This window comes from Equus caballus, chromosome 3 (genome assembly GCF_041296265.1).
Source record: "Equus caballus isolate H_3958 breed thoroughbred chromosome 3, TB-T2T, whole genome shotgun sequence".
NCBI lineage: Eukaryota > Metazoa > Chordata > Mammalia > Perissodactyla > Equidae > Equus > Equus caballus.
The window spans coordinates 34,320,344-34,345,758 of NC_091686.1; the positions used below are offsets into that span (position 1 = coordinate 34,320,344).

A 25,415-nucleotide genomic window follows, 5' to 3' on the forward strand; every position below is an offset into this window, starting at 1 on the left:
AGGTGTCCCCCGTGGTAACCCTCATCCTACCCCCGTGACTTGGGCAGTATAATACTCCCATACTACAGATGGGGAAACTGAGGCAAAAGATGTCAAGTGACCTGCTCTGGCACCTGGCAAGAACCCGGCTCAGCTGGGACTGAACCCAGGCCGTCCGGCTCCAGCGTCTGTGTGCTCTTCTGCCGGCTGTGGGAGTGTCCTAGTTGCTCTGGCCGCCCTAACAGAACGACACAAAGTGGGGGCTTAACAATGAACATTATACTCTCGGTCCTGGAGGCCGCAGTCTGAAATCCAGGGGTGGGCAGGGCTGCGCTCCCTCTGGAGGCTCCGGGGGAGGGTCCTTGCTGCTCTTCCAGCTCCAGGCCGCATCGCTCCCTCTCTGCCTTGGTCCTCGCACATCCGCCTTCTCCTCTGTGTCTCAGATCTCCCTCCGTCCTCTTATAAGGTGACTCATGATGGCATTTAGAACCCACCCGGATAATCCAGGAAGATCACATCTGCAAAGACCCTGTTTCTAAATATGGTCACCTTCACAGGTGCTGGGGGTTAGGACCAGGACACGTCTGTTTGGGGTCACCGTTCACCCCACTGCAGTGGCGCTCTCCCCAAGCCCGGGCAGATTGAGGGTGTCACATCAATCTGAAAAAGTCATCCCTCAGATAAGTCGTGAGCACCGCTGAGCTCAGTCCCTCTCTGTAAGGGGAGATGAGGACGTCTCGCTGCCCCTCGTGCGAGGGTGGGGGAGACGGTTCCCAGAGTGCGGCCTGTCGTGCCAACCCCGCCTCCGTGCAGCCGACGACTCAGTTTCCTTTTTTGTAAAATGGGAGAGAATCACCCGTCCCTGCCGAGTGTCTGGGGGTGTTAGGGAGCCGACTGAGGTGAGGGCCGTGCTCCCCACGTGTTCCAGCCCGTCCCTCCCTCCCTGAGGGAGCAGGCCGCACACGGTCCTGGTGAATGGATGGTCTGTGTCTCAATGGGTCCTCGCCTGGCCGGCTCTGGGCCCTTTGTGCTGTCCCCGTCCCTGGTGCCTGCATGTGTCCAGCAGGTGGTCTTGCCCGTTGCACTGGACTCCAGGCCACCTCCCCACCCTCCTCCACCACAGAATGGGGAACAGGCTTCCCCATGAACCCTGGGGGCACCCAGGCCTCCGAGCCCCAACTCCCCTCGGCCGCCTGGGACACCGTGCCGGGTGAAGTGCCTCCTGCTGGCTCCTTGCGCACGCCTGGAGCTGGTCTCCAGGGAGCTGTAGACGCTTCACAAACATCTCATTACTCCTCCCAAGGTCCCGTGAGGTTAAGTTCCCGCGACTCTGCCTTCCGAGAACTGAAATCTCTCCCAGCCTCTCCAGAGGGATGTGGAGGAATAGCTGCTGGCGTCTCCCTCTCGTGCCAAGCGGACGAAGGACATCTGTAGTCTGCGGGGTGGGGAGGGAGTCTGCCCTGGGCCCTCACAGCAGGGGTGTCGTCCATGCAGGGAGCGGCTAGCTGTAGGGGCGGGGGTGGGCTGAAAGGCTCCCCCTCGGCTCCTGCAGGACAGCTGGGCACGTCAGTGGGTGAGAGATTCGGGATTCCGGATGCCCGCCTGCCAGTTGGGGCGGGCGTGGTGGGGCTGAAAGCGCGTGCCAAGTGTCTCATCTCCCCCTCGCCTGACTTGGGAGGAGCTGAAAAAAGGAGAGACTTGGTTACTTTAGGCTAAAGCTGGCACCCAGGCCTGTACTTTATCACAGTAGGGGAGAGCAGGACCCGGTCCCCCCTCGGCCACTTTCCTGTCATGTCCTCTGTGCCTCGGCATCCTCGTTGTGGGGTGGGGTGGTCCTAGCACCGAGCGCCCAGATGATGCCATGTGGGAAGTGCAGGCGGTGGGGGTCTGCACCCTGCAGTGAAAGCTCGGTCCTGTGTCACCTGCCCCCCGCCAGGCCTGGCTCCTGGTGGTTGCTGGGACCAAGTGGCATGATGTGTGCGAGCCACTGCCCTGAGAGGAGGGCGTCCGAGCTGGATGTGGGCAGGGCAGGAGGAGTAATGCTGATTGTGGTGAGGGTGGCGGCCGCAGCACAAGGCACATTCTGGTGTGGCCCCATTGGACGGCCTGTGTGTGCTGACACTCTGGACCCCTATTTTAGGTTTCGGGGCTCTGGGGTCAGATAGGCTGGAGTAACGTGCCAGCGTCACACGGTAAGTGTCCGGCTGCACGTGCCTGGGGCTGTACCGGCCGCCTCCGGGCCACTGGGGCCTCTGGGCCAGCCGCCTGTGTCCAGCAGGACGTGGGAGCTGCTCCTTTAACTGCCTCCGGGACACCCCAGCCCTTCCACGATGGAGACTCGGAGGTGGGGAGCTGTACAGAGCGGGCCGGTGGCAGAGGTCGGCCCACCCTGCCTCCAGCAGCCAGACCCTGGAAGCCCACGGCCCTGACCAAGCACGCTCTCACTCTGCAGGGGCAGGAAGGTTGACGGTCGTGAGGAGGGGTCTGAGCTGGCACAGGTGGGTGACTGCTGCACCCTTGGTGCCCAGCAGCACGGATGGTGGCCTTGGGGGAATCTGCCAGAAGGATGGTGCTGCCTGTGAACAGGCTTTGCCACCGTTTATCCTGCAAGTGAGACCCTGGGAGAAGGAAGCCAACAAGTGACATCCAAGGGGTCGCTGGTGGAAGGCTTTCCCTACGTACACGGCGCCTGCCTGATGTCCCTGCTTGCTGTCCAAGGTCCCCTAGGGCCCCGCTGGGCCTTATTTCGTTGATTCCATCAACAAACGCTTGCTGATTCTGCTGGGTCAACAGCGGTGCACCAGGTACCAGGATCCAAGTGGCTGAACGACAGGTGAGGGTCCACCCATGCGAGCGGCCCATTCCTTCAAGCACGGCACCATCCGTCAGCCTCCTCTCCGTCCTGCTTCCACGCCTTTGCTCTCGCTGTTCCGTCATCCTTTCCATCCACTCGTTCATGAGACAGACACCTCCTGAGCACCCACTGGGGCACCAGACCCCGCCAACAGGATGGTCACCGTCCCCTTCCCGAGGAGCTGGTGGGAAGGAAGCAGACGTTCCTGGAAAATCACATGCATACGTCGCTTCATGGGTTCAACAGAGGCTGTCTGGGGGCCCCCCCGCACCGACCCCCAATCTTGGTGTGGGGGATGCAGATCCCTGCTCTCCCGGAGCTTGTGCAAACTGGGTTCAAAGTCCTGGGGCTCCCAGAGCTCCTGAGGAGGGTGGAGGAAGGAGAGGACCCGGGCCAGGCTGGGGAGTGGCTGGGGGAAGGACTTCCCAGGAGAAGCGGCATTTGGTCAGAGGTGGAGGGGCCAGTGGGAATGGACCCAGGCCCCCCTGAGTCTGGAGACCGCACACCCATCACCACTTCTGGGTGTGCGGACAGTGCCATCACCCGGTCACCTGGGGCCCACGCCCAGGAGGGATCTGCACTTGGGGTTTAATGCTTGGTGTAGCCGTCTTGACGTTCCGTATCGTGGCAGCTTTGAACCTGTTGTGGGAGTGAGGTCTGTGGGACCACGAGCTGGGGTCCCTTGGGGCCTGGGCTCACAGGGGCTACCTGGCCCCCCCTTCATCATCCCATGATGGTGACCGGTGGTGTTGGGGAGTGAGACCACCTTCCACCATGCCCTCTGCCCTGGCGGGGCCCTGGGGTCCTGGAGGGTCAGAGCTGGGCACATGGGGCCACTCTGAGCTGATAGGGTCACAGCATGTTTGGTGGTGACATGGCAGATTCCTGGAGAGCGTGTCCTTTTCCCCCTTGACCCAAGGAGGCCAGTGGTCCTGGGCCCGGTGCAGATAGTGGACGCACCGGTTTCTTTGTTAACTGAATGTAACTGGATTGTTTCAAAGATCAGGTTTCAGGCAGGTCATCAAGAAGGCAAAGGAAGGAGGACGTGGGTGCTGCCACCCCACTGGTTTTTAAGTCAATACGCACCCATGGGCGAGGCCTCCCAGCCCAGCCTTGTGTGCCCCAGGAAACAATGCCTGAGGTGGCTGGACTTGGCTCGTCCTGCCTTGGGGACACACCCCACGCTGCTGTCCCGCCCCCCACCCCTGCCCGAGGTTCTCAGACAAGGGCTGGCAGATGTGGCCTGCGCGCCAGCCTGCGCCAGTGGAAACGCAGCGCCCGAATCAGCCTTCCTTCCACTTGCTCCATGGGTGCGCAGGCTACACGCAGGGCGGCCCTTCATCTGCTGCTCCTGGGGTGCGGGGGCTCGGGGTGTGGGGTGAGGGAGGGAAAGAGGGGGCACTCGGTCTAAACATAGGCTGAGGCCTGCGGGGGGAGGCAGCGGGAAGGAGGGCAAAATGGTGCTGGAAAATCAGCTCTTTAAGAGACTTGCTTTCTAGTGAGCAGGAGCCTGTGGGTTGCCGTGGTAACCGGGAGAGGCTCCCCCCCCCCACACCCCCAGAGGGCCTTCTCTCTGGGCTCCCCGGGCTCAGACCCAGCTGGAGAAGGTAAATGCACCAGCTGTGCCCCTGGGCAGGGCTTCCCTCCAGAGGCCTCAGTGTTCTTGCCTGTGAAATGGGGATGGCAGTGGCATCCTCGTAGAGTTTCTTTATGAAGATTCCCACAAACCCTCAAGAAAAAACCCAGCTTCACGCCTAATAACTGAGATTCAAGTTAGAACTACAATGAGATAATGCGTTGTTTCATCTGTCAGCTTGGGAAAGAAAAATAAGTGATAATCCGCTGAATTGGAGAAGATGTGGGGAAGGGGCAGCTGCCTCTGTGGAAGTGTGTCCTGAAGACACATCTGTGCGCAGCATCGGATGCACCAGGGTGTCCCTGGACCAAGATACGTAAGAGCGGGGGATGGGCAGCAGCCTGCCATCCGTCAGCAGGGGCCGGCTCAGGGTTGGTTTATTTATTTATTTTTTTTGAGGAAGATTAGCCCTGAGCTAGCTGCTGCTAATCCTCCTCTTTTTGCTGAGGAAGACTGGCCCTGAGCTAACACCGGTGCCCATCTTCCTCTACTTTATACGTGGGATGCCTGCCACAGCATGGCGTGCCAAGCGGTGCCATGTCCGCACCCGGGATCCGAACCGGAGCGTGTTAACTTAACCGCTGCGCCACCGGGCCGGCCCCAGGCTCAGTGTGTTTCAGCACAAAATCCATTAAAAAGAACAAGAAAGCTCTGTGTTCGCTGAACTGGAACAATCTCCAAGATACGGTGTTAGGGTGAAAACATCAACAGCAAAGAGCATGGTAGGTGAACTCTTGGTCCAGAGTTTCTGATGTGTGTGAGCTTGGGAGCCTGGAGCGTCCACACAGTGTGACATGTCGCAGGCATTAAAAACGACGAGAACTCTCTTAGTGAGCCGTAACAGAGGCGTCCATGATGTAGTAAAGCCAAAATCAAGGGCTAGGGAAAGATTTATAGAGTGTGACCCCATTTCTGTGTCAGAAATAAGATGTGTGTGCCTATGAGTACCTGGAAAAAGAGCTGAAAGAGAATCCCCCAGGATTAAGACTGGCTGCCTGTGGGACAGTGAATAGATGGGGGAGAGTTCGAAGGGGAAGTTATTTAATGAATTTTTTATTTAAAACATTTTAAAGAACCCATATTGCTTTTGTATATTTTTAAAAGGAAAATATCCAGCCACAACAGCCAGACAGTGGGAGGTTTTAAACCCACCGTCTTGAGGATATTATTCCACTACCCCACCCCCTCCCCAGGAGGCAGATGCTTCTGCATGCTGTCACCTCCCCCAGTCTCCTGACACATTACTCCCTCCCCTGCCTCTGGGCCTTTGCACTTGCTGGCCCTTCATCCTGGAACTTTCTTCCCTCAGCCAACCTGTCCCCTCTCAGCCGGCGTCCCCTCCCAGAGTCGGCAGCGCTCACTGCTCCATGGTTGTATCCAGACCAGCCTTCCCCGTCAGACCTTCCGCTCCCCCGGGCAGGGCCGACCCTGTGCTTTGGGGCCTTGGTGCCTGCAGGTGTCCAGCATGTGGTCTTGCCTGGTCAGTGCACACTGAGCGAGTGGAGGAATGAGCCCACCAGACCTGCTGTCCCCAGTGGTGGCTGGCAGCCTGCAGTGACTGAGCGGGGCTGTGGGAGGACGCTCCTGTGTTCCCTTCACTCCCCTTCTGTCTCCTACTGTTCTGTTCTAGGACGGTGGTTTTCTAGAGTTTTGTCAGATTTTAACTCAAAAAGGAACTCCAGCGTCAAAGCAGCTCAAAGGTGGCTGGGGCCGTGGGAGAGCAGGGAGGGGCCACAGCGCTGGCCCTGCCGCAGTGTCACCTGGTCCTGCCCTCCTGTGCACGCTCCCCTCCCGCCCCCGGCAGCTGCTTGAACCTACCGCTTGCCAGCCCTTGGCTCCCTAACCCCTCCCAGAGAAATACTTTCCACAAAACAATAGCAGAAACAGAGCAGATTGGCAGTTGCCAGGAGCTGGGGGAATGGGGAGAGACCGCCAGTGGGTGTGCGGTTTCCCTTTAGGGTGATGGAAACATTATAAAATTAGATTATGGCGATGGGTGCACAACTGGAGACGTACTAGATAGATGCCACTGAATTGCGCTTTCAACAGGAGAGTGTGGTGGTGTGTCAGCTGTATCTCAGTACAGCTGCTATGAAAGGGAAACTCGCCCACAGAATATCCACTGACGGCACCACTGGGCTGCGTGCCGTCTGCGCCTTATCTCGTGAATCTTCACAGAGACCTCAAGGATCCTGTTACTACACCCAATCCACAGCTGGGGAAACTGAGGCTCAGAGACACACCACCTGCCTCGGATGAAGTAGCTGGATGGGGGGCTGGATGCCAACACCTCTGTCCCCGTCACTCCTTCCTGGGTGATGACCCCAGTCCTAGGAAGCCCAGGATGCTCACAGGGTGGAGGGCAGGGGTCAGGGCTGCTCCCTGGGAATGACATTTGGCCCCAGATTGAAAATCACAGAGAAATGGAGCATTAATACCCCATAGTAGGTTAAATGGTGGACCCCAAAAGATATGTCCAACTGGAACCTTGGATTGGGCCCTTATTTGGAATAAGGGTCTTGGCAGAGGTAGATAAGGTGAGGATCTTGACATGAGGTCATCCTGGATTGGGGTAGGCCCTAAATCCAGAGACGGGTCTTTGTGAGAGACAAAAGGGGAGAGACGCAGGGAAAGGGCCGTGGGAAGACGGGCAGAGCTGGAGTGTGACGCCCCAAGACAAGATGGCCAGGATTGCCTGCCACGCTGCAGCTGGGAGAGGCAAGGACCAGACCCTCCCCGGAGCCTGCAGGGGGAGTGTGAACCTTGAACCTACGAAATGGTGAAATTCAGCCCCAGTCTGTGGTCATTTGTTACTGCAGCCCCTGGACACTCCTGCAAACCCCAAGCGTCCCCTGGCGGGGTCTTGGTGTCAGGCAAAGGTGGCTCCTGACCTCCAGTCCCTGGCCCCAGCCCTGGCCACAGGCCGGGACCCTGGGGTCTCTGCCCCTCTCTGGCTGCTGTGCGGAGGCCGCGCTGGATGTCTCGAGTGAGGCGGCTCCTGACGGCACCTGTTCCTGCCACCCTGTGGATCAGCCTTGCTGGACCTGCTGGTGTCCCAGGCACCACTTCCCACGTTACTTTGGGTTTTTCTTTCTCTATGAAGTTTTTTAATAGGGAAAAAATGGGGGTAGGGAAGATGTGGCAGGAGGAAGAGAGGCCGGCTGTCGTGATTTGATCTAGAATGTTCTCCAACTTTCCGGGCTGCTCCCATCTCTGACCTGCTCGTCTGTGACGCTCAAACTGAGTCTGACGGGATGAAGTACGCCTCCCAGGAACCTGGGTGGGATGGGGCTCTGCAGAAACCCCCTTCCCCCCATCCCTGGCTCCGCTAGAAACCTCGTTACGGTAATTGCAATGAGTGACGTCACTTTCGTTGTATACTATTGGGCTCTGTTTGGTTCTTTTTGACTTGAGCAATATTTTGAAATCCCACCAATGCCCCGCCTCACTCGTGGATCGGCTCAGGTGTGGCTGTTTAGGTGTCATTGTGCTGTGACTGCGTGGCGGCCGCCTGTGGGCCTGGCTGGTGGTCAGCTCTCCAGTGCCCACTATCCAGTGAGCCGCCCGCCTCCCCTCTACCCCGTCCATCCTCCCGCCCAGCTGAGGGCTCCTCTCAACATGCCCCTCGGAGCTGGTCCCGCCCTGCCCTCGGCCCTTCAGAGCCCGCTTGCTGGTCTCAGGAGGAACGAGACCTCTATCATCCGGCTGCCGCCCCAGCCCCCTTCTCTGCTTGGGCCTTTGGGTGCACTGTGCCCCCCATTTGCACCCAGGACCTCCACATGCCCCATCTAGCACCCCACTCTCCTGCTTGTCCTTCAAATCCCAGCTCACTGTCACCTCCTCCAGTAAGCCCCCCGGAGCAGGAGCAAGCGCCTGGGACACACTGTTGGCACCTCTCCTCTCTATATCTCTCTTTATGGTTATAACCAGTGGCGTTGTGGTTAGTTAATGCCCATCACGCCCTCCAAGCCTCCTAGGGGCAGGTGTTAGGTCTGTCTCCCTCCCGTGTCCCCAACGCTGCACAGGGGACACAGCGGTGCCAGTCAGGGAAGGTCACTGCATGAGTGACCTAGAACAGTGGCCTTTCCCGTGTCTGGTCTCGGTGTCTCTGCCCATCACCCGCAGCTGGGCATGTTGCGCCGTCACCGTGAGAGTGTGGCGGATGGGCCCTCCGTGGGCGGTGGGGTGACCAGCATGACCTGAGGGCGGATGCTGGCATTCCCCGATGACCAGCTGTTGGCGGAGGGAGATGTGGTGGACTCACATGCATGGCCCCGGGTGTGTCAGGTCCCTGACTGGTGACTCTGGAGGACGGTGGAGGGGAGAAAGCCTGGCCATGAGTGGGGGACTCTGCTGAGAGCCTCAGCCTCTCTGTCTGATGGGTCTTCATGGCCAGCTCACTGCTGCCCACTGCAGGGCCTAATGGCTGGCAGAGACGGCCCCTTGTCAGCCCTCGGGTGGGACGCAGCGGCAGGACGCCCCAGGAAAGCATGATTCCCCATGGGGTGCACATTCTGGGGCCTGGGACGGGAGTGGCTCTCGGAGTCGGCCCAGAGCCACACGAATGTCTCGCCAGAGGCTAGTGTGTTGGCAGCCCCGGCCTGGACAGAGCGCCGGGCCTCCCGGGGAGGGACATGGGGCCGGGGCCTGGGAAGGCGGTTCTTAGCTCCATCATCTCCACCTCTTCCTCCTGGGCTGGGAGGGGCCTCCCCAGGAGGATTTTGTTTTCGGATGATGTGACTCAGTCGGCTCCAGGACTGACTTATCCTGATGGCTCATCTCCACTCGCACGTGCTGTTCTAGCCTTGTGGCCCATGCCCGAGCGTCCCCCACGTGTCCCCAGGCCGGACCTACCTCCTCCACACGCCTCTCCCTGCTCGCACCCACAGTCCCCAGAGGCAGATCCCGGGAACTAAAGGCGCTTCATCGCTTCCTCCTCAGGGCCCTGACAGCAGTCCCACGGGGGCGTTTTGTATTCTTTCTCTCAGAGAAACCCCCAGGCCTTATAAGCTTCCAGGCTCACAGACCCTGGCTCCTCCGGTGCCCCCAGCTTGTAGCCTCGTGACGGCTGAGGTGCAGTGCCACCTGGTCTTGCCTGTGCGTTAGGGTCCTCTGGAGGCCCAGCAGGGCTGGGCGGGCCTGAGAATCTGCATTTCTGTGATGCCTCCAGCTGATACTGATACTGTGGGGTCTGGGGACCTTGCTGTGGTGGCACAAGTGAGCCCTTGACCACCTCCAGCAGGTGTGTCCCACCCTGGTTGGGGTCAGGCACAGGGCGAGCTAGCACTCCCTTTGGATGGGTGTCCGCACTGTGCATGGCATTTTTATGGAGATCAGACTTGCCCAAGGTTCCCCACGAGCTTGAGCTGATGCAGAAATGAGCAGCAGCCCAGCCAGGGAAGGGGCCCAACTCACAGCTTGTCAGCCCATCCTTATTGGCTCGTGAGGGCAGCCAAAATGCAGAGGGTTCCCAGGCTGTGGCCAGAAGCCCCTGGAAAGAATGCGGTGATTGATTTATGATGTCTGCCTAGGAGCAGGTGTGGCAGCTGCCTGTGGCCAGGATATTGATCTGTTTCCAAGGCTTCCCTGCCCATTTGGTTCCTGAGATGAAGCCGCCTTGGTGCTGTGCCAAGAAGGGACGTTCCATTTGCAAATGAGGGGACAGGGCCCCAGGACTGCCCCCCAGGATGGCCAGAGCCTTGACCCCAGGGCCCCTCCACCTGCTCTGAGCAGGAAAGCTCTGTCCATGGGCTGGCCCGGTGGTGCAGTGGTTAAGTGTGCACGTTCCGTTTCAGCGGCCCAGGGTTCACCGGTTCAGATACCGGGTATGGACATGGCACCGCTCAGAAGGCCATGCTGTGGTAGGCATCCCACGTATAAAGTAGAGGAAGATGGGCACCGATGTTAGGTCAGGGCCAGTCTTCCTTGGCAAAAAGAGGAGGATTGGCAGCAGATTTTAGCTCAGGGCTAATCTTCCTCAAAAGAAAAAAAAAAGCTCCATCTAATGCCCCCTCCCTGCCAGCCCCCCGCAGCCTTGGGTGGGCCTGACCCTCTTGGGAGGGCTGGGGGACTGCATGGGGGCTGTGGCTTCAGGCCGTGCCCGGAGCTCCATTTGTCCTGCCAGCGGTCTGCTGCCTCTCAGCTCAGGGAGCCTGGGGGAAACCCTGTGAGTCCCGGGAGGGCAGCAGAGAAAGCCCTGGGGAGGAGCAGCCACATCCTAGGGAGGGAGCAGGGCCAGCTCGGGCAGCGGCAGCGCCCACCCCACCGCTGGGCGAGGGCTGCCATCCAGGGCAGCAAGAACATAGTTTGCTGCGTGCTGGGAGCGTGGCCTGTGCCGGCTCAGTTAATCCTCGAGATGGACTCTCTTTTACAGGCGGGAAAACTAAGGCCTCCGGGGGCCTGGTGACCAGCCAGGTCTGTCCTCAGGGAAAGGGCCAGGGCACACCTTGAGCCCAGGCCTGTAATTGCAAGTCCGGAGCTCTCTTAGCAGGTCTCTGGCCTCCTCTCAGGGAGCCCCCACCTTCCTGGTACCCCAAACCATGACGGGCTGCACCCTGACTTGGGGGCAGTGTGGCCGGGTCTCAGCCCAGCCTTTTCTGAGCTGGGGCGAGTCCCTTGACCTCTCTGTGCCTGAGCAGATTCCCGGGGACTCTGGAGGACTGTCAGGGTGACCTCCCTCCATCCTGTGGCCCTGGGACCCATGGTGGGCGGTGGCCGGGGCAGAGTGTGGGGACAGGGAGCAGGAGCCGTGTACTCTCCTGTGCCGGTGGCCGGGCTCCTAGCACTCTGACAAGCACGCACAGCCCACCTTGAGAGGCAGGTTTGGGGTCTGCAGGTCGGGCCTGAGCACCTGTGTTCTGACCAGCTCCCAGGGGTGCTGTGGTTGGGGCTTCCCGAGAGGAGCCAGGCTGTGGCTGCTCTCCCCGAACACAGTCCAGTGCACACCGTCGTCACTGAGGCCACCGGCTCCCTGGGGCATCCGAGTGCCCCTGCACCAGCCGACCCCGCCTGGTAGGGTCCACCTGCGCGTTGCTCAAGGGGCCCCAGGAGCTGCGGCTTTGGGCCCTGAGGAGACGGGAGCCCCAAGGCACCGTGCAGCACCTCGTGGGCAGACGTGCCCAAAAGGCCAGGCGTCGGCAGATCCGGGTTTGGAGGCGGGCTTCCACCTTCTCCGGGCCTCAGTTTCCTGTCTGTGAAACAGGAACAATGCTCATTCCAACTTGTAGGCTGAGCTCTCTGCGCCTGAGGCCGGGCTGCAGGGCTTGGGGAATCCTAAATCGGGAAGAGATGGCTGGAGTCCTGGGGGAGGGGGGCCGGTGTCACCGGTACAACAGCGGCCTGGCCCCCAGGGCTGGGTCGTGTGCCAGGCAGTCCCACCCTCCAGGGGGCGGGGTTGTTCTCAGCGATGGTGCAGCAGGAGCCCAGCACCCCGCTCTGGGCAGGTGGGTGGTCCCGTCCCACACGGGAGGCCTGGCGGGCTTTGGCGGCCGTGGGGAGAGGTTTTCTTTCTTCGCCTTGGAATTCAATTGAGTCTGGCTTCCGGAGCCGCCAGCTCAATGGGACAGGCTCGAACCAAAGGCCTTGTGTGACTCCAGGACTAGCAATGGTCAGCGAGGAGGAGAGGCTGCAAGGAAGAGCAGGACGTTTGTGTGAACAACTGATGCTGTCCCGGTCGGTGTGGGCGGCCGCGCCCTTAAACCGAGCTCACCATCTCCCAGTCCTGGAGGCTGGAAGTCCTGGATCCAGGTGTCGGCAGGTGGGTTTCTCCAGAGGCCTCCCTCCTTGGCGGGTAGATGCCGTCTTCTCCCCGTGTACCCACATGGTCGTCCCTCCCTGTGTGTCTGTGTCCTGGTCTCATAATTACACTGGTCATAGTGGATCAAGGCCACCCAAATGACCTCTTTCTAACTTAAAACTGAAACTGAAAAGGCCCTCCTTCCAAATAAGGTCACATTCACAGGTACCAGGGGTTAGAACAACTCCAGCGTGCCTATTTTGGGGGAAGATAATTCAGCCATAACACATCCATATGTCCTTTGTGTTGCTCAAGATCATCCCAGGACTGAGAAAGAAAAAACACTCTTTTTTTGAGGATGATTAGCCCTGAGCTGACATCTGCTGCCAATCCTCCTCTTTTTTTTTTTTTTTTTTTTGCTGAGGAAGACTGGCCCTGAGCTAATGTCCATGCCCATCTTTCTCTACTTTATACGTGGGACGCCTACCACAGCATGGCTTGCCAAGTGGTGCCATGTCTGCACCTGGGATCCGAACTGGCGAACCCCAGGCCGCCAAAGCGGAACGTGCGAACTTAACCGCTGCACCACTGGGCTGGCCCCGAAAAAAACTCCTTTTTAAGGCAGGAAGAAAAGTCCACCTGCCTCTTGGTGGCTACCAGCGAATCCACTTCGTCACGGGGGGCTGAGAGCCCTGGGTCTGAGACCCCGACCCCGCTTACCCCGGGTGTGATGCTGGGCATGTCCCTTCATTTCCATGGGTCTTGCTTTTTCCATCTGTGAAACGTGTGGTGTGGGGATTGGACCCCCACCGAGCTCGCTCATGAAGCCTCGCTCATGAAGCCCCGCTCCTGCGCTGCGTCGTCAGCATCCCCTTCAGCCAGTGGGCTCTGCTCGGCACCTCTCCAAGCGAAAAAGCCTCCATCCCACAGCGCACTCACTTCCTGCTGTGTCTCTGCCCTCCTCCATGGCTGACAAGGTGTGGACTTGGAAACACAGGTGTGGGGTGGGATGGGAGCGAGATCCTGAATCAGGGGAGTGTAGCAAGCTGGTCAACGGGTCCACACAGAGGCAGTGGGACGCCTGTTTCTGTGGAACGATGTCAGGCTGCTCCTTAAAATGCAGACGTCTGTGTGTCATCCCTCGGCCTGCCCAGTGCTCTGGGCTCTGCCACCACTTCCTGGGGACCCTAGGCAAGTCACTCAACCTCTCTGGCCTCAGGTTTCCTCAACTGCCAGATGGGCGCCGTACTGACCGCCTGCGGTCCTAGGGGTTGAATGGAGAGCCAGGTGCCTGAGCACGCGGGAGGGGGATGGTCAGACCTGGGGCGGGTGTCTGCAGGGAGGAGGTAAACAGGACAGTCACGAGGGCGGCCTCTGCCAGGCAGGGTCCTCAGTGTGGCTTTTGTTGCTCCCGCCCAGGCCCGAAGCTGAAGGCTGGTGTTCAGCCTTGTCAGTGGGAGCCGAGCGGACTGTGCCTTTCTGTAAAGCCAGCGGTGTGTTTGCCCTCAATCCGTGATTGGCCTGGTTGCATTTCCTTTCACTGATCGGGTATTGAGACACACGACTCGGGCTGGAAGGCAGCTCCTCTGCAAGTATTTCATCGTGCAGGAACAAGGGACGAATGCACCAGCGTGGGCTACAGTGAAATAATGTGAAATGAGATCCCCACACTTGTTTTCCCCGAAATTCTGGCTCTGATCTGTCTGCTTTTCTTCAAGGGACCTATACTTCTTTATTTGGCCCTAAACACACCCATCCTCCTGCGGGCCCCGTGCAGGGCGGAGGGGACGAAAACAGGTCTGGCACTGCCTTCCTGCAAAGAGGAGACGGCCTTGCAAACCAGCAGTGGGAATGAGAGTATTCTGCAGCGGGGCAGGTCGGGCGCGGGGCTGCAGGAGCAGCGGAGGCACCGGCCGTCTGTGGTCCTTCCCCGGCCCTGCCTCCTGCTCCAGCTCCCTCAGCTGGGCAGCAGCAAGCCTGGCATCCCCCTGTAGTGGGCTGCAGGGTGGCTCCCAAAAGGAACCTGTGAAGGCAACCTTGCTTGGAAAGGGGTCTTTGCAGATGTGGCTGAGTGAAGGATCGGAAGGTGTGAGCAGCCTGGATAAGGCCCTGATTCCAGTGACTGGTGCCCTCATGAGACAGAGGAGGAGACAGACGCTCAGGGAGAAGACTAGGAGAAGACTGAGGCTTAGAGGGCTGTGGCCACAAACCCAGGCACGCCTGAGGCCACCAGGAACTGGCAGAGGCAGGAAGGACCCTCCCCGGAGCCTCTGGAGGGAGCCTGGCCCTGCAACACCTGGATTTTGGACTCTCGGAGGATGAGGCTGCAGGCTGGTCCTGCCTTCCCTCCCTGACACTCCTGAAGCGTCCGAATCTGCAAGGCCTCACCCAGGCATCTGTGTTGTCTCCCCCACTGGCTGTCTCACTGCCTGGTAATGATGAGGGAACCAGCTGGCAGGAACAATCCTTACCCCCAGCCCCAGCCAGCCTTTAGGGGTCCAGCCCACAGTGTGGAAGGCTGGGCTACAGCAAGCGGACCCCCTGATACCCAAAGCCACCACGCAACTGGGCCAGAGCCGCCACCCCTCAGCTGAGAGAGTCACATTGTGCTCCCGAGGGGAGGGGCGGAAGGAAAAGGAGGAGGAAGTGAGAAGGCCGGGATGGGGCAGGAGGGAAGGACCAGATGGAGAGGAGGGGAAGGAGCCGGGAAGGGAAGGAAGCGACAAGAGGAGAAGGGGCTGAGAGGGAGCAAACACAGACCACACAGAGACTGACACGCGTGTTCACAGCAGCACATCGGCACAGAGACTGACACGCGTGTTCACGGCAGCACATCGGCACAGAGACTGACACGCGTGTTCACGGCAGCACATCGGCACAGAGACTGACACGCGTGTTCATGGCAGCACATCGGCACAGAGACTGACACGCGTGTTCATGGCAGCACATCGGCACAGAGACTGACACGCGTGTTCATGGCAGCACATCGGCACAGAGACTGACACGCGTGTTCATGGCAGCACATCGGCACAGAGACTGACACGCGTGTTCATGGCAGCACATCGGCACAGAGACTGACACGCGTGTTCATGGCAGCACATCGGCACAGAGACTGACACGCGTGTTCATGGCAGCACATCGGCACAGAGACTGACACGCGTGTTCATGGCAGCACATCGGCACAGAGACTGACACGCGTGTTCATGGCAGCACGTCCACACAGAGACTGACACGCGTGTTCACGGCAGCACATCGGCACAGAGACTGACACGCGTGTTCACGGCAGCACATCGGCACAGAGACTGACACGCGTGTTCATGGCAGCACATCGGCACAGAGACTGACACGCGTGTTCATGGCAGCACATCGGCACAGAGACTGACACGCGTGTTCATGGCAGCACGTCCACACAGAGACTGACACTCATCTTCCCCGCAGCACATCCGCACAGACACTGACACATGTGTTCACCGCAGCACACTTCACAATCGCCAAGATGTGGGAGCGGCCAGGCGTCCACCAACAGATGGTGGACAGACCGCAAGGGCACATCCGTGCTGTGGAAGGTTGTTCAGCCCTGAGGAGCAGCAACACACACTACAGCTGGATGAACCTCAGAAACGTGACCCTCGGGGAGAGAAGCCAGACACAAGAAGCCATGTGCTGTCTGATCCCGTGAATGTGAAACGTCCAGAACAGGCAAATCCACGGAGATGGGAAGCACACTGGTGGCTGCAGGGGCTGGGGAGGGGACGGGGAGTGACCACAGGCTGGGGGCTTGAAACAATGGAAGTTTATGCTCTCCCAGGTCTGGAGGCTGGAAGTCCAAAATCCAGGTGTGGCAGGGCCACGCTCCCTCTGGAGGTGCAGGGGGAGGGTCCTTCTTGCCTCTTCCAGCTCCTGGGGCCCCAGGTGTCCCTGGGCTGTGGCCGCGCCCCTCCAGTCTCTGCCTCTGTCCTCACACGGCGTCTCCCCCGTGTCTCTGTGACCCTTCTTGTCAGAAGGACACCAGTCACTGGATCCAGGGCCCGCCCCCATCCCGTGTGACCTCCTCTGAACTAATCTCCTCCTCACAGACCTGCTTCCAGATAAGGCCACCTTCACAGGCTCACAGGGGATGTGAGTTTTGGAGGACGCTGTTCACCCCTTCCCAAAGCAGGTGCCTGGGGAGGACGACACCTTGAGTCACTTGTCCTCTGGATCAGTCACTTTATCATCGGTTCCTGGCACTTTTCTGAGCTGGAAGAGAACTTGGATCATCCACTAGGCCGAAGCACCCAAGGGATGTGGAAGCCCAGATCTGTGCCTCAGTTTCCTCATTTGTCCAAGAGGAGTGACAGTACCACGCCTACTTCTGGGTTGTCACAGATGTGAGAAGGAGCCCTCTGAAAGACTGAAGACAGTGGGCCCACTGGTGCCACTGACCCCAGGCGAGGGCCTCTGCCGGGAGGGGGCGGATGGAGTGCTGGTGAGGGGTGAGCCCGTCCAGGACAGGGACCCAACACAAGTCTCCCACCAGGTGTCGTGCGGACCCCGGGCAGTGCCCCATCTTCTCTCCTATCATGCTCCTGTCTTCCCTCCCGCTTGCCGTGGGCTCTGGGGCCCCGGCACACACATAGTAGGTACTCAACAAGTGCACGGATGGACGGGCAGGGGAACCTCCTGGAGAATCCCCAGGCCCGTCTGAGCCCCTTGGTCACTGGTGACAGCTGGGTACCCAACACCGTGTCCTGAGGACCCAGGATAGAGTATTGAGACCTTCCGTTCCCAGCAGGCCCGCCCTCGGGGAGGAGCTCTGGTTGGGGAGAAACAAGGAACAGCGGCTGGGGGAAAATCAAGTCTGAACTGGGTGGGGAGGGCCCGTGAGGCTGCAGACCCCAGCAGAATTACACGCCCACTTCTCCGCAGACGGACAGACCACTGTGGGCTGGGTCTGGGGGGCAGGCCTGCCCTCGTCCAGGCTATGGAAGCTGTCGAGTTGGCTCACTGCGCTGTCTGGCCCGACTGCAGAGGGGACGGAAGGTGGGGCCGTCCCGGGACGAGGCTGAATGCAGAACATCGGCAGACACTGAGGGGAACAGGCTGCGCTCAGGCCACAGGATCTAGTCTCCCACCTTCCAGGCAGCGGTGCTCAGGGTGAGGTCCCTGCACCACCAGCAGCATTACCTGGGAGCGCTGGGAATGCAGGTTCCCAGGCCCTGTCCCAGACCTGCTGAGTCAGACACTCCGGGGCCACCAGGCTTGGGGTTTTATCACACCTTGCAAAGACCGTATTTCCAAATAAGGTCACGTTCCCAGGTTCTGGATGGACAAAGTTTGGGGGGACACCAGTCAGTCCAGTACAGGTGCGAAGGGTGGAATTGTGGGGACACAGGCAGGCCACCCCACGCCCCACCCACCCTGACATCTTGAGCATCTGTGGCCTTGTCTTACGTGGCCCTGTGGCTGTATATCCATCCCCCATGCTGTCTGCGAGAGATGGCGCCCCTGTTGGAGGAGCCGGGCCCCCCGCCCGCCCGCTGGTCAGCAGGGCACAGGAACGAGCTCGTCTCCGCGGCCTCCTCTCTGGGCGCTGGGCTGGTCATGGAGCTGGGGCACAGGGCCTGGTTCTCGGTGGAGCCCAGGAGCGAGGACGCCTAGGGCTCTCGCTGCCACCTCCGCCTTATCTCCCACCCAGCAGAGCCCCCGCAGGCTCACCCGGGGCCTCAGTGCCCCTGGAGCCGCACCCGTCCAGAGCTGCGCTGCTGGCTGAGTCCCGAGTCTCATTTACAAAGACCCTTCATGGCACGCCGGGAGGTTCTCTGCTCTATTAAATGCACTCATCTTGATTTAATTTTATTTTCGGGTTGGCGCAGCATGTTCTTTTTATATATGTGTGAACGTATATATGTAAATATATGTATGATATTGTTGCATTAACGTTTGTGGTATTTTTACTAAACAAAGCTGTGGGAACCAAATAGTGGCCCCATCAGGCCATTCCCCCTTCGCTGACTCGTGCCATGTGTGTTGGGGGCTCCGAGCACATGGGTGCAAAATGCCTTCTCTCCGGGAGCGGACGGTCTTGGGGGAGACGGTGACGCAGGACGCCCATCACCAGAACGTCGGATGGGTGCTGCGATGCCAGGTCCCGGACGCCGGGACAGGGGTCATAGCCGGGGGCGAGGCCCAGTCCGCAGGATTTCCAGGAGTGAGATGACTCAGCCACATCCCCATGCTGGCGTGGAGGCGCAGCAGGGTCTCCAGGCTCCGGGTCTGAAAGTGGTGTCCCTGCTCTCACCCTCCAGCGGGGCCCCGGCCACACGAGCGAGGAGCAGACCCCACCCAGAAGGTGCTGTGTCCCGTGGGCCCTCCCGGGAGCAGACCCACCTCGCCCCAGGTCAGCGGGGAGTCTTTATTTCCTAGGGTTCAGGCCCAAATCAGAAGTGTGTGCTGCGACAGCATCGGCCTCCGTCGGCCTTTCAGATGCGTCCCCGCTGGAAGAGGCTGTCAGAGCCGAGCCACGTGTCCGTCAGGGACAGAGGGGACCCGGAGGGACGGCACACTGGTGTTTACACGCATGCGGCAGGGACGCAGGTGCAGAGATGCTTTGGAATGACGCCCCGTCAGCCTGACTTCTGGGGGGTGTAAGCTGAGTTCTGTGAGGCGGGCACCTGTGTAATAAATAGTCACATTATTCCTCTGAGTGAGGAGCATCACACTTGCTACCTTAAAAGACAGTCTCGTGCACTGTTAGGTTTCCCTGTAACTGTCGTGCGCGCAGCCTTGTCCAACCCTCCTGCCACGCTGGGCCGCGGACTTGGGCACAGCTGTCGCTCATGGGCTCCAACCGCTCTTCCCCCACAACCACCCACAGCTCCCCACCCACTGTGGCCCGGCCCCTCCCTCTGCCCTGAGCCGCCTGCCCTGCCTTGCCTCTGTCAGGCCACCTTCCTGCCGCCCTGTCTTCTGGTCCCAGGCTATGTTTAGGCTTGGCGTTCGTCCGCGTCTGTCCCGTCGACTGCAGTAACCATCAGGAACGCGGAGACGAGCCGTCAGCAGGCCGCAGAGAATGTTCCGTCTCACATCCTCCTCAGGACGGATGCCCACCACAAGCCATCCAAAGCTCGGCCTTGAGAAAAACGCCCACAGAACTGCCCCGGGCCCTGTCCCAGACCCTCGATGCTGGTCTTCAGGGTCATTCTTGCCCCATCTAGTCGTCTTCGCTGAACTGCTTTGCATGGCCCCAGCGGCCTCCTTGGAGGGTCTTCACAAGGAGCCCTGGAGGAAACCTGCCAGGCCGAGAGAGAAACTTCCTTCAGGTCCAGGGCCTGCCCTGGCTGACACTCTCCTGAGCCATGGGTTCAGTTTGGTCTGAGGTGCTCCCTGAACCACATCAGCAATGCTCCCTACTTGCCCTGGCTGCCAGGGAGCTCACATCCACTGGTGTCCCAGGCACGCACTCTCTGTGTCGACCTGTCCCACCCCCAGCCTTCCTCCTTTTTCCAGTTCCCTCCTTTCCTCGTGACCTTAAGTTGTTGCAGCATCGGTTCATTTATCAGCCTGCTCTTACTAGAAGGCGATGGCATACGAGATGGACAAATGCTCTGAGACAAGTGGGACTGGAGACATGAATGAGCCTGCCCTCCTCTGGCCCAGCCTCATCCGCCAGCCTCGGCCTTTCCAAATCTCCGTCCTTGAGGCCTCCTCATTCACAGGTGCCTCCCACCAGCTTTGGGACACCCCAGGGCTCAGTCTCCCTGGCTCCGTTCACAGCCCCTAAAACATACGTGATTTTTGGCATTCCATCCTCTGTGATGTGAGCACACTGTGTGCCCCAGGGCAGGGGCCATCCCAGGCTTGGTGTCCAAAGGCACCGGAGGTTCAGGATGGACACTGTCTGCTCGGGTCCCCGCCAGACACAGGGCTTTGGGGACGCTCCGTCTGGTCCGCTCTGATGCTTGTTTGCCAGCTGATGACCCCAGGTCCCCAGGATTAGGGGAATGCACAGTGTGGCCCCGCCCTCGGCCAGCTGGGGGAAGGTCTGGGTATTCCACATGATGACCCCGTGACGGTGGGGGGTGCTTTGTCAGGGCTGAATTGTCGCTCAGAGCCCCCGGGGCTGGGGGCATGCTGGGAGCGGGAAGTGACTGCTGATGGGTACGGGCCTGCTGTCGGGGTGATGGAAATGTTCTGGAACTAGATGGAGGTGCTGGCTGCCCAACATTGTAACTGTACTGGTGCCACCAAAGTGTGGGCTTGAAAATGGTTCACTTCATCTTATGTCAGTTTCACCTCAAAAGAACAAAAGGAAAAAGAAAACCTCAAAATAATCCTAGTTGGACACAAAATGTCCAGAATAGGCAAATTCAGTTAGACAGAGAGTAGCCTGTGGTTGCCAGGGCTGGTGGGGCGACTGACAGAGCGAATGGGGTGCTTTTTGGTGATGAAAATGCTCTAAACCTGATTGTGGTGGTGGTTGCAGAACTCTGAGAATACGCTGAAAAGCACTGAGTTGGGCGTTATACACGGGTAAATTCTAAGGCATGTGAATTATATCTCAGTAAAACGGTTATGACCAAAAACAAGACAAAGACTATCCATGGAACCTTGTGGAGAGAAGCTGTGTCACTGCGGCTGAGGTGAGCTTGGGCCCCTGGGCGGTTCTGGGCGAGGTTGAGAGCCCACCCATCTGCCTGCCGCGGTCGCTGAGCTTCCTTCTCCTCGGGGACCAGCTGTGTGTGGATAGACCATCCCCGCTGTGGGGCCCGCGGCCCCTGGCACTCTGATGAGGGCCGTGCGCTCTGCTTGGGGAGAGAAAAGCATGCGGGGCATTCTGAGTGCAATTTCAGGGGAGGCCCCAGTGCAGAGCCCCCCGAGGGGTCGCTCAGGGCCTCTGTCAGCCTTGGGTCTCTGAGTCAGGGCATCCGCGCTGCCTCTCGCTTTCTGGGCTGGGGCGGCCCCCCCAGGGTCTCAGCCCATGAGAGATGGGGCAGGATGGGGGAGAAGTGGCCAGGAGCTGGGGCTCCTGCCACCTGCCGTCCTGTCCTGTCCTCCGTCACTGACGCTCTGGCCCTGAGCTGCAGCCTGGGACAGCTGTGGCCTCGCGCTGGCCCTCGCCCAGTCAGACTTCCGCCCTCGTTTCTGATGTGTTGACGCGGACGGCTCTCGAGGTACACACGTGCCTCTATCAGCCTGCAACTTAGCGCCGGGGCAGGAAAGCCCAAATTTGCCATCAACTCGTGGCTGTGACCTTTAGGGACCACCGGCCTGGAACACACTGGCTTCAGGTAGGGGAGATGGTCAGGAGCCCGTGGGCTGGGGAGGGGCTGGGGGTGGGCCAGAGGGCTGCAGCGATGACTTATCAATTGATTTGTTGTTATTGATAAATTATTAGTCATTAGTGCTTTCTTTCTTTTTTTTTTTTTTAAAGATTTTTTTAATTTTTTCCTTTTTCTCCCCAAAGCCCCCCAGTACATAGTTGTATATTCTTCGTTGTGGGTCCTTCTAGTTGTGGCACGTGGGACGCTGCCTCAGCATGGTTTGATGAGCAGTGCCATGTCCGCGCCCAGGATTCGAACCAACGACACACTGGGCCGTCTGCAGCGGAGCGCGCAAACCTAACCACTCGGCCACGGGGCCAGCCCCTATTTATTTCTCGAAGATTGGCACCTGAGCTAACAACTGTTGCCAATCTTTTTTTTTTTCTGCTTTATTTCCCCAAATCCCCCCGGTACATAGTTGTATATCTTAGTTGCACATGCTTCTAGTTGTGTCATGTGGGACAGCGCCTCAGCAGACTTAACCGCTCAGCCACGGGGCCGGCCCCATAATTAGTGCTTTATTAATGGCTTTGTCTCCATGAGGTTCCTGCCCCTCTTCTGTTGTAATTACAACCATGGGGTTCCCAAGGAATCTTCTAGAAGGTGGTGCTTCTTGGCTTATGCCCCTGGGAGACATGGGTTTGCAGCTATCTTGAGTGATGGCCGTCTTTTCCCAGTTTCTAGGAGAGAGAATTATGTGGAGGGCAGAATTTTCTCAGTGCTACATTTTGCACGTAGGTTTCCTTCAAGCTCCGGGCCTGCTCCCGGGCGATGCCACAGGTGGCGGGATGTGGGAGCGCCGGGAGAGGGGCATTAATGGGAACCTGGAGCCTGCTGAGAGGCATCATCGGCTGCGTGCTCTGTTTCCTGGACGTACGTTCGTGCTGATTTACCGGATGTGTGCATAGGTCATATGTCTGTTTTCTAGTTAGCGCAGTGGAATTTTGAGAAAGGAGACCTGCTCACTCGGGCGGAGGGTGGGGTCTCCAGGTTAAGCCCGTGGACTGTGAGTACTGTGGGAATTGGGAGCGTTGGGCTGCTCAGAAGAAGCCTGAGGAGACCTCCGAGAGACAGGCTGCCCCTTGCCTTGGGGGTTTGGTCTTCGTGCCTTGCTTTCCCCGGTGTTGGGAAGCAGGCCCCCTGGAGCCGGGACACCAGGCGGGAAAGAAATGGAAAAACGAGGCAGGTAGGATGCAGAGTCCCCACGTCGACCTGCCTTGGGCACCAGTCCAGCCCTCCTTCTACAAAGGGAGGAAGGTCTCATGTGGGACTCAGCTGGGGACAGACAGGGTCTCAAGCTGAGACTACTCACACCCTGGGGTTGCGAGGTGGAGTCGCTGGGACCACTGGGCAGGGAGATTGTCTCACTAGAAGTTTCAGGGCCATGTCATCAGGCTTATTTGGTGGCTCCTGTCACTGCCTCCACCCTGGGGTGTGGCATCACCGGGTCTGGGCTCTTGTCACACGTATGTGGAATGTTTACTGACATGGGGGCAAATCCATGTTGATCACATCCCCACATCCGGCCTGTGTTTAGGGACTTCACCCCCGCCCCCCCACCGCACCATGAGGTTGGTGGTGTCACTGACTCCATTTGACCAAAGGGGAAACTGAGGCACAGAGGGGTGTGGACCTCTCCCAGGCCTCGCAGCTCCTCCATAGAGGGGCCACTGCTGTGCTCTGAGTGACACCATCACCCACATTGAGATGCTGACAGCAGGCGGGCCTCATCTCTAGGTGGAGCCTGCCCATTACTGCTCAAGGGCCCGGCCGGTGTGGCCGCTCATGCCACAGAGACACTCTGCCTGTTGGGTGGCGGGTGCAGCTACCCCCAGCTGTTCGTTTCTGGTCAGGTCAACACTGATTAAGCACCTGCTCGCCCCGGAGTCTCTGAGACACGTCACCCATGGGTCTGGCCTCCAGTCTGTGGACACGACACAGGGAAGGAGGGGCGCTCCCTGCAGCAGGACCTGGAGCTCTGCCCTTAGATGCAGGACACCCCTCCCAGACCAGGGCCTGCGCTGGGGAGGGTTTGTCCCGTGCCCAGAGAGGCTGGCAGGCACTCTGGCCTGGTTGGCTGGCGCCCAGTGATGTTTGCTGAACGAATGAATGAACAAATAAGTGAGAGGTCTGCAGGTCTAGGGGCAGACCCCAGGGTGCCCGACATCCTGTCCTGGCCCAGGCCGCTGTGGGGGGGTCCATCAGTGGCCACCAGGCCTCCCTCTGTGCCTCTGTCGCTTCACCGCCCTCCCTGTCTCTCCCGCCCAGGACCTCCCACTCGAGGGCCAAGGCCGAGGCGGCCCTCACGGCAGCCCAGAAGGCCCAGGAGGAAGCGCGGATCGCCAGGATCACTGCCAAAGAGTTCTCACCTTCCTTCCAGCACAGGGAAAACGGTGAGTCGGGGCGCCACGCGGGGCGGCCAGCTGGCTGTCCTCCGAAGTCACGTTCTGCCCCGGAAGCCCCGTCGCCGTGCTGCCATCTCTCCTCGTGTTTGCTTCTCCTTTGTGATGGCGCGTTGTTGGTGTGTGGAGCCTGGGCACACGCCTCCCTCAGACACGCCCGTCGGAGCGTGCGTGGTGTCATCATCCCTCCCCGCCTCCCTGTTGTGTGTCCCTGCGTGCATCGCTCTCCTGCTTTCTGTGAACATCCACACGGTCTGCGTGTGCCTGTGCTGCGTCCCCCTGCCCTTCCCCCTCGTGTCACTCTAGAACTTTCTGTGATGGTGGAACTATTCTGTAACTGCTCTCTCCAGTGAGGTAGCTACCAGCCACGAGGGAACTGCGGCTGCTGCAGCTGAGAACCTGGATCTTTGGTTTTGTTTAGTCTTAACTAATCTACATTTAAATGTAAATTGCGTGTGACAAGCAGGGTCTGTGCAGCCAGGCTCTGGAACAATGATGGGAAGGAGCTAGAAGCTGCAGCAAGTTAGCCAGATCGTGACCCTCGCCCTTTCCTGGGGGGCGGCAGGGAATGGCCTGGGGGAGGCCGGAATGGCTAGAAGGGGGTCACTGATGATGAGAGAGAGGCTGGCTGAGGCTGAGATCTTGCAGGCTGGACCCCCACCTGTCTCCCACCCTACTTCCCTTTGGGCCTCACTCGGGGGCTGCCTCCGCACCAGGAAGTCCCGGAGGCCAGGTTAGGCCCGCTTCCCTCGGATCTGTGCTTCCACGGGCTGCAGCTCAGGCACGGAGTGGGAGCTCCGGGTTTTAGGATGGAATCTGCCACGTTGCGGTCTGTGTTCTGAGACCACACCCTGAGCTGGGCCCCCGGAACCCTGCAGCTCCCGGCCTTGCTGGTAGGGGTCCTGGCCTTTGGGGCAGCCAAGGAGGCCAGGCCTACTTCTGGGAGGCAGAAGGACCTGAGTGGGCTTGGAAACCCCAGGACACAAGATAGAGGACAAAAAATGTTAGAATTCAGCTGCAAATGCTCGCTTTTCTGCCTTGCATTTCCACAATGATGTTTCCAGGAATGTCATGTGCTCTGAAACTAATTTTAGCTGAGAATGATCTCCCAGCTGGTGGCTCTGATAGGGTGCTGGAGACGAGCAGCAGGGCACCAGCCTCCCTCTGGGGTGTGAGGTCTGCAGGCCAGCCGGGGCTGACCCCAGCACTGTTGGTGGACAGACGGCCTCCTGGGAAGGCCGTGGGACCCTGCAGGGCTGTGTCCAGCCTTGCCTGGGCCCAGGGGGTTTAAGGCACAGGAGCCGGGCCACGAGGATGTCTCAGTCCCAATTGGGGCACGTCAGGGGAATGATGGTGGGGGTCCTGTGAGGGCCAGGGCTCTCTCCCCACAGTGCAGCCAGTTCTCAGTTCCTTGGACCCCACAGGGGAGAGGAGGGTGCTGCAGCCCAGCCCCGTGTCCCCACTGGCCAGAGGCACGGTTGTTGAATGAGGTCTGCAGTTACCGGGC

At 59.5% G+C, this 25,415-nt stretch overlaps 1 protein-coding gene across 1 annotated transcript in view; it reads left to right on the forward strand.

Annotated features, from left to right (window-relative positions):
* The window catches only part of JPH3 (junctophilin 3), a 99,863-nt gene that overhangs the window by 64,381 nt on the left and 10,067 nt on the right, over positions 1-25,415 (forward strand). The window contains exon 3 of the mRNA XM_001502718.7: positions 23,775-23,899. Coding sequence (XP_001502768.4) covers positions 23,775-23,899 — 125 coding nt within the window. The remainder of the gene's footprint in view (positions 1-23,774; positions 23,900-25,415) is intronic.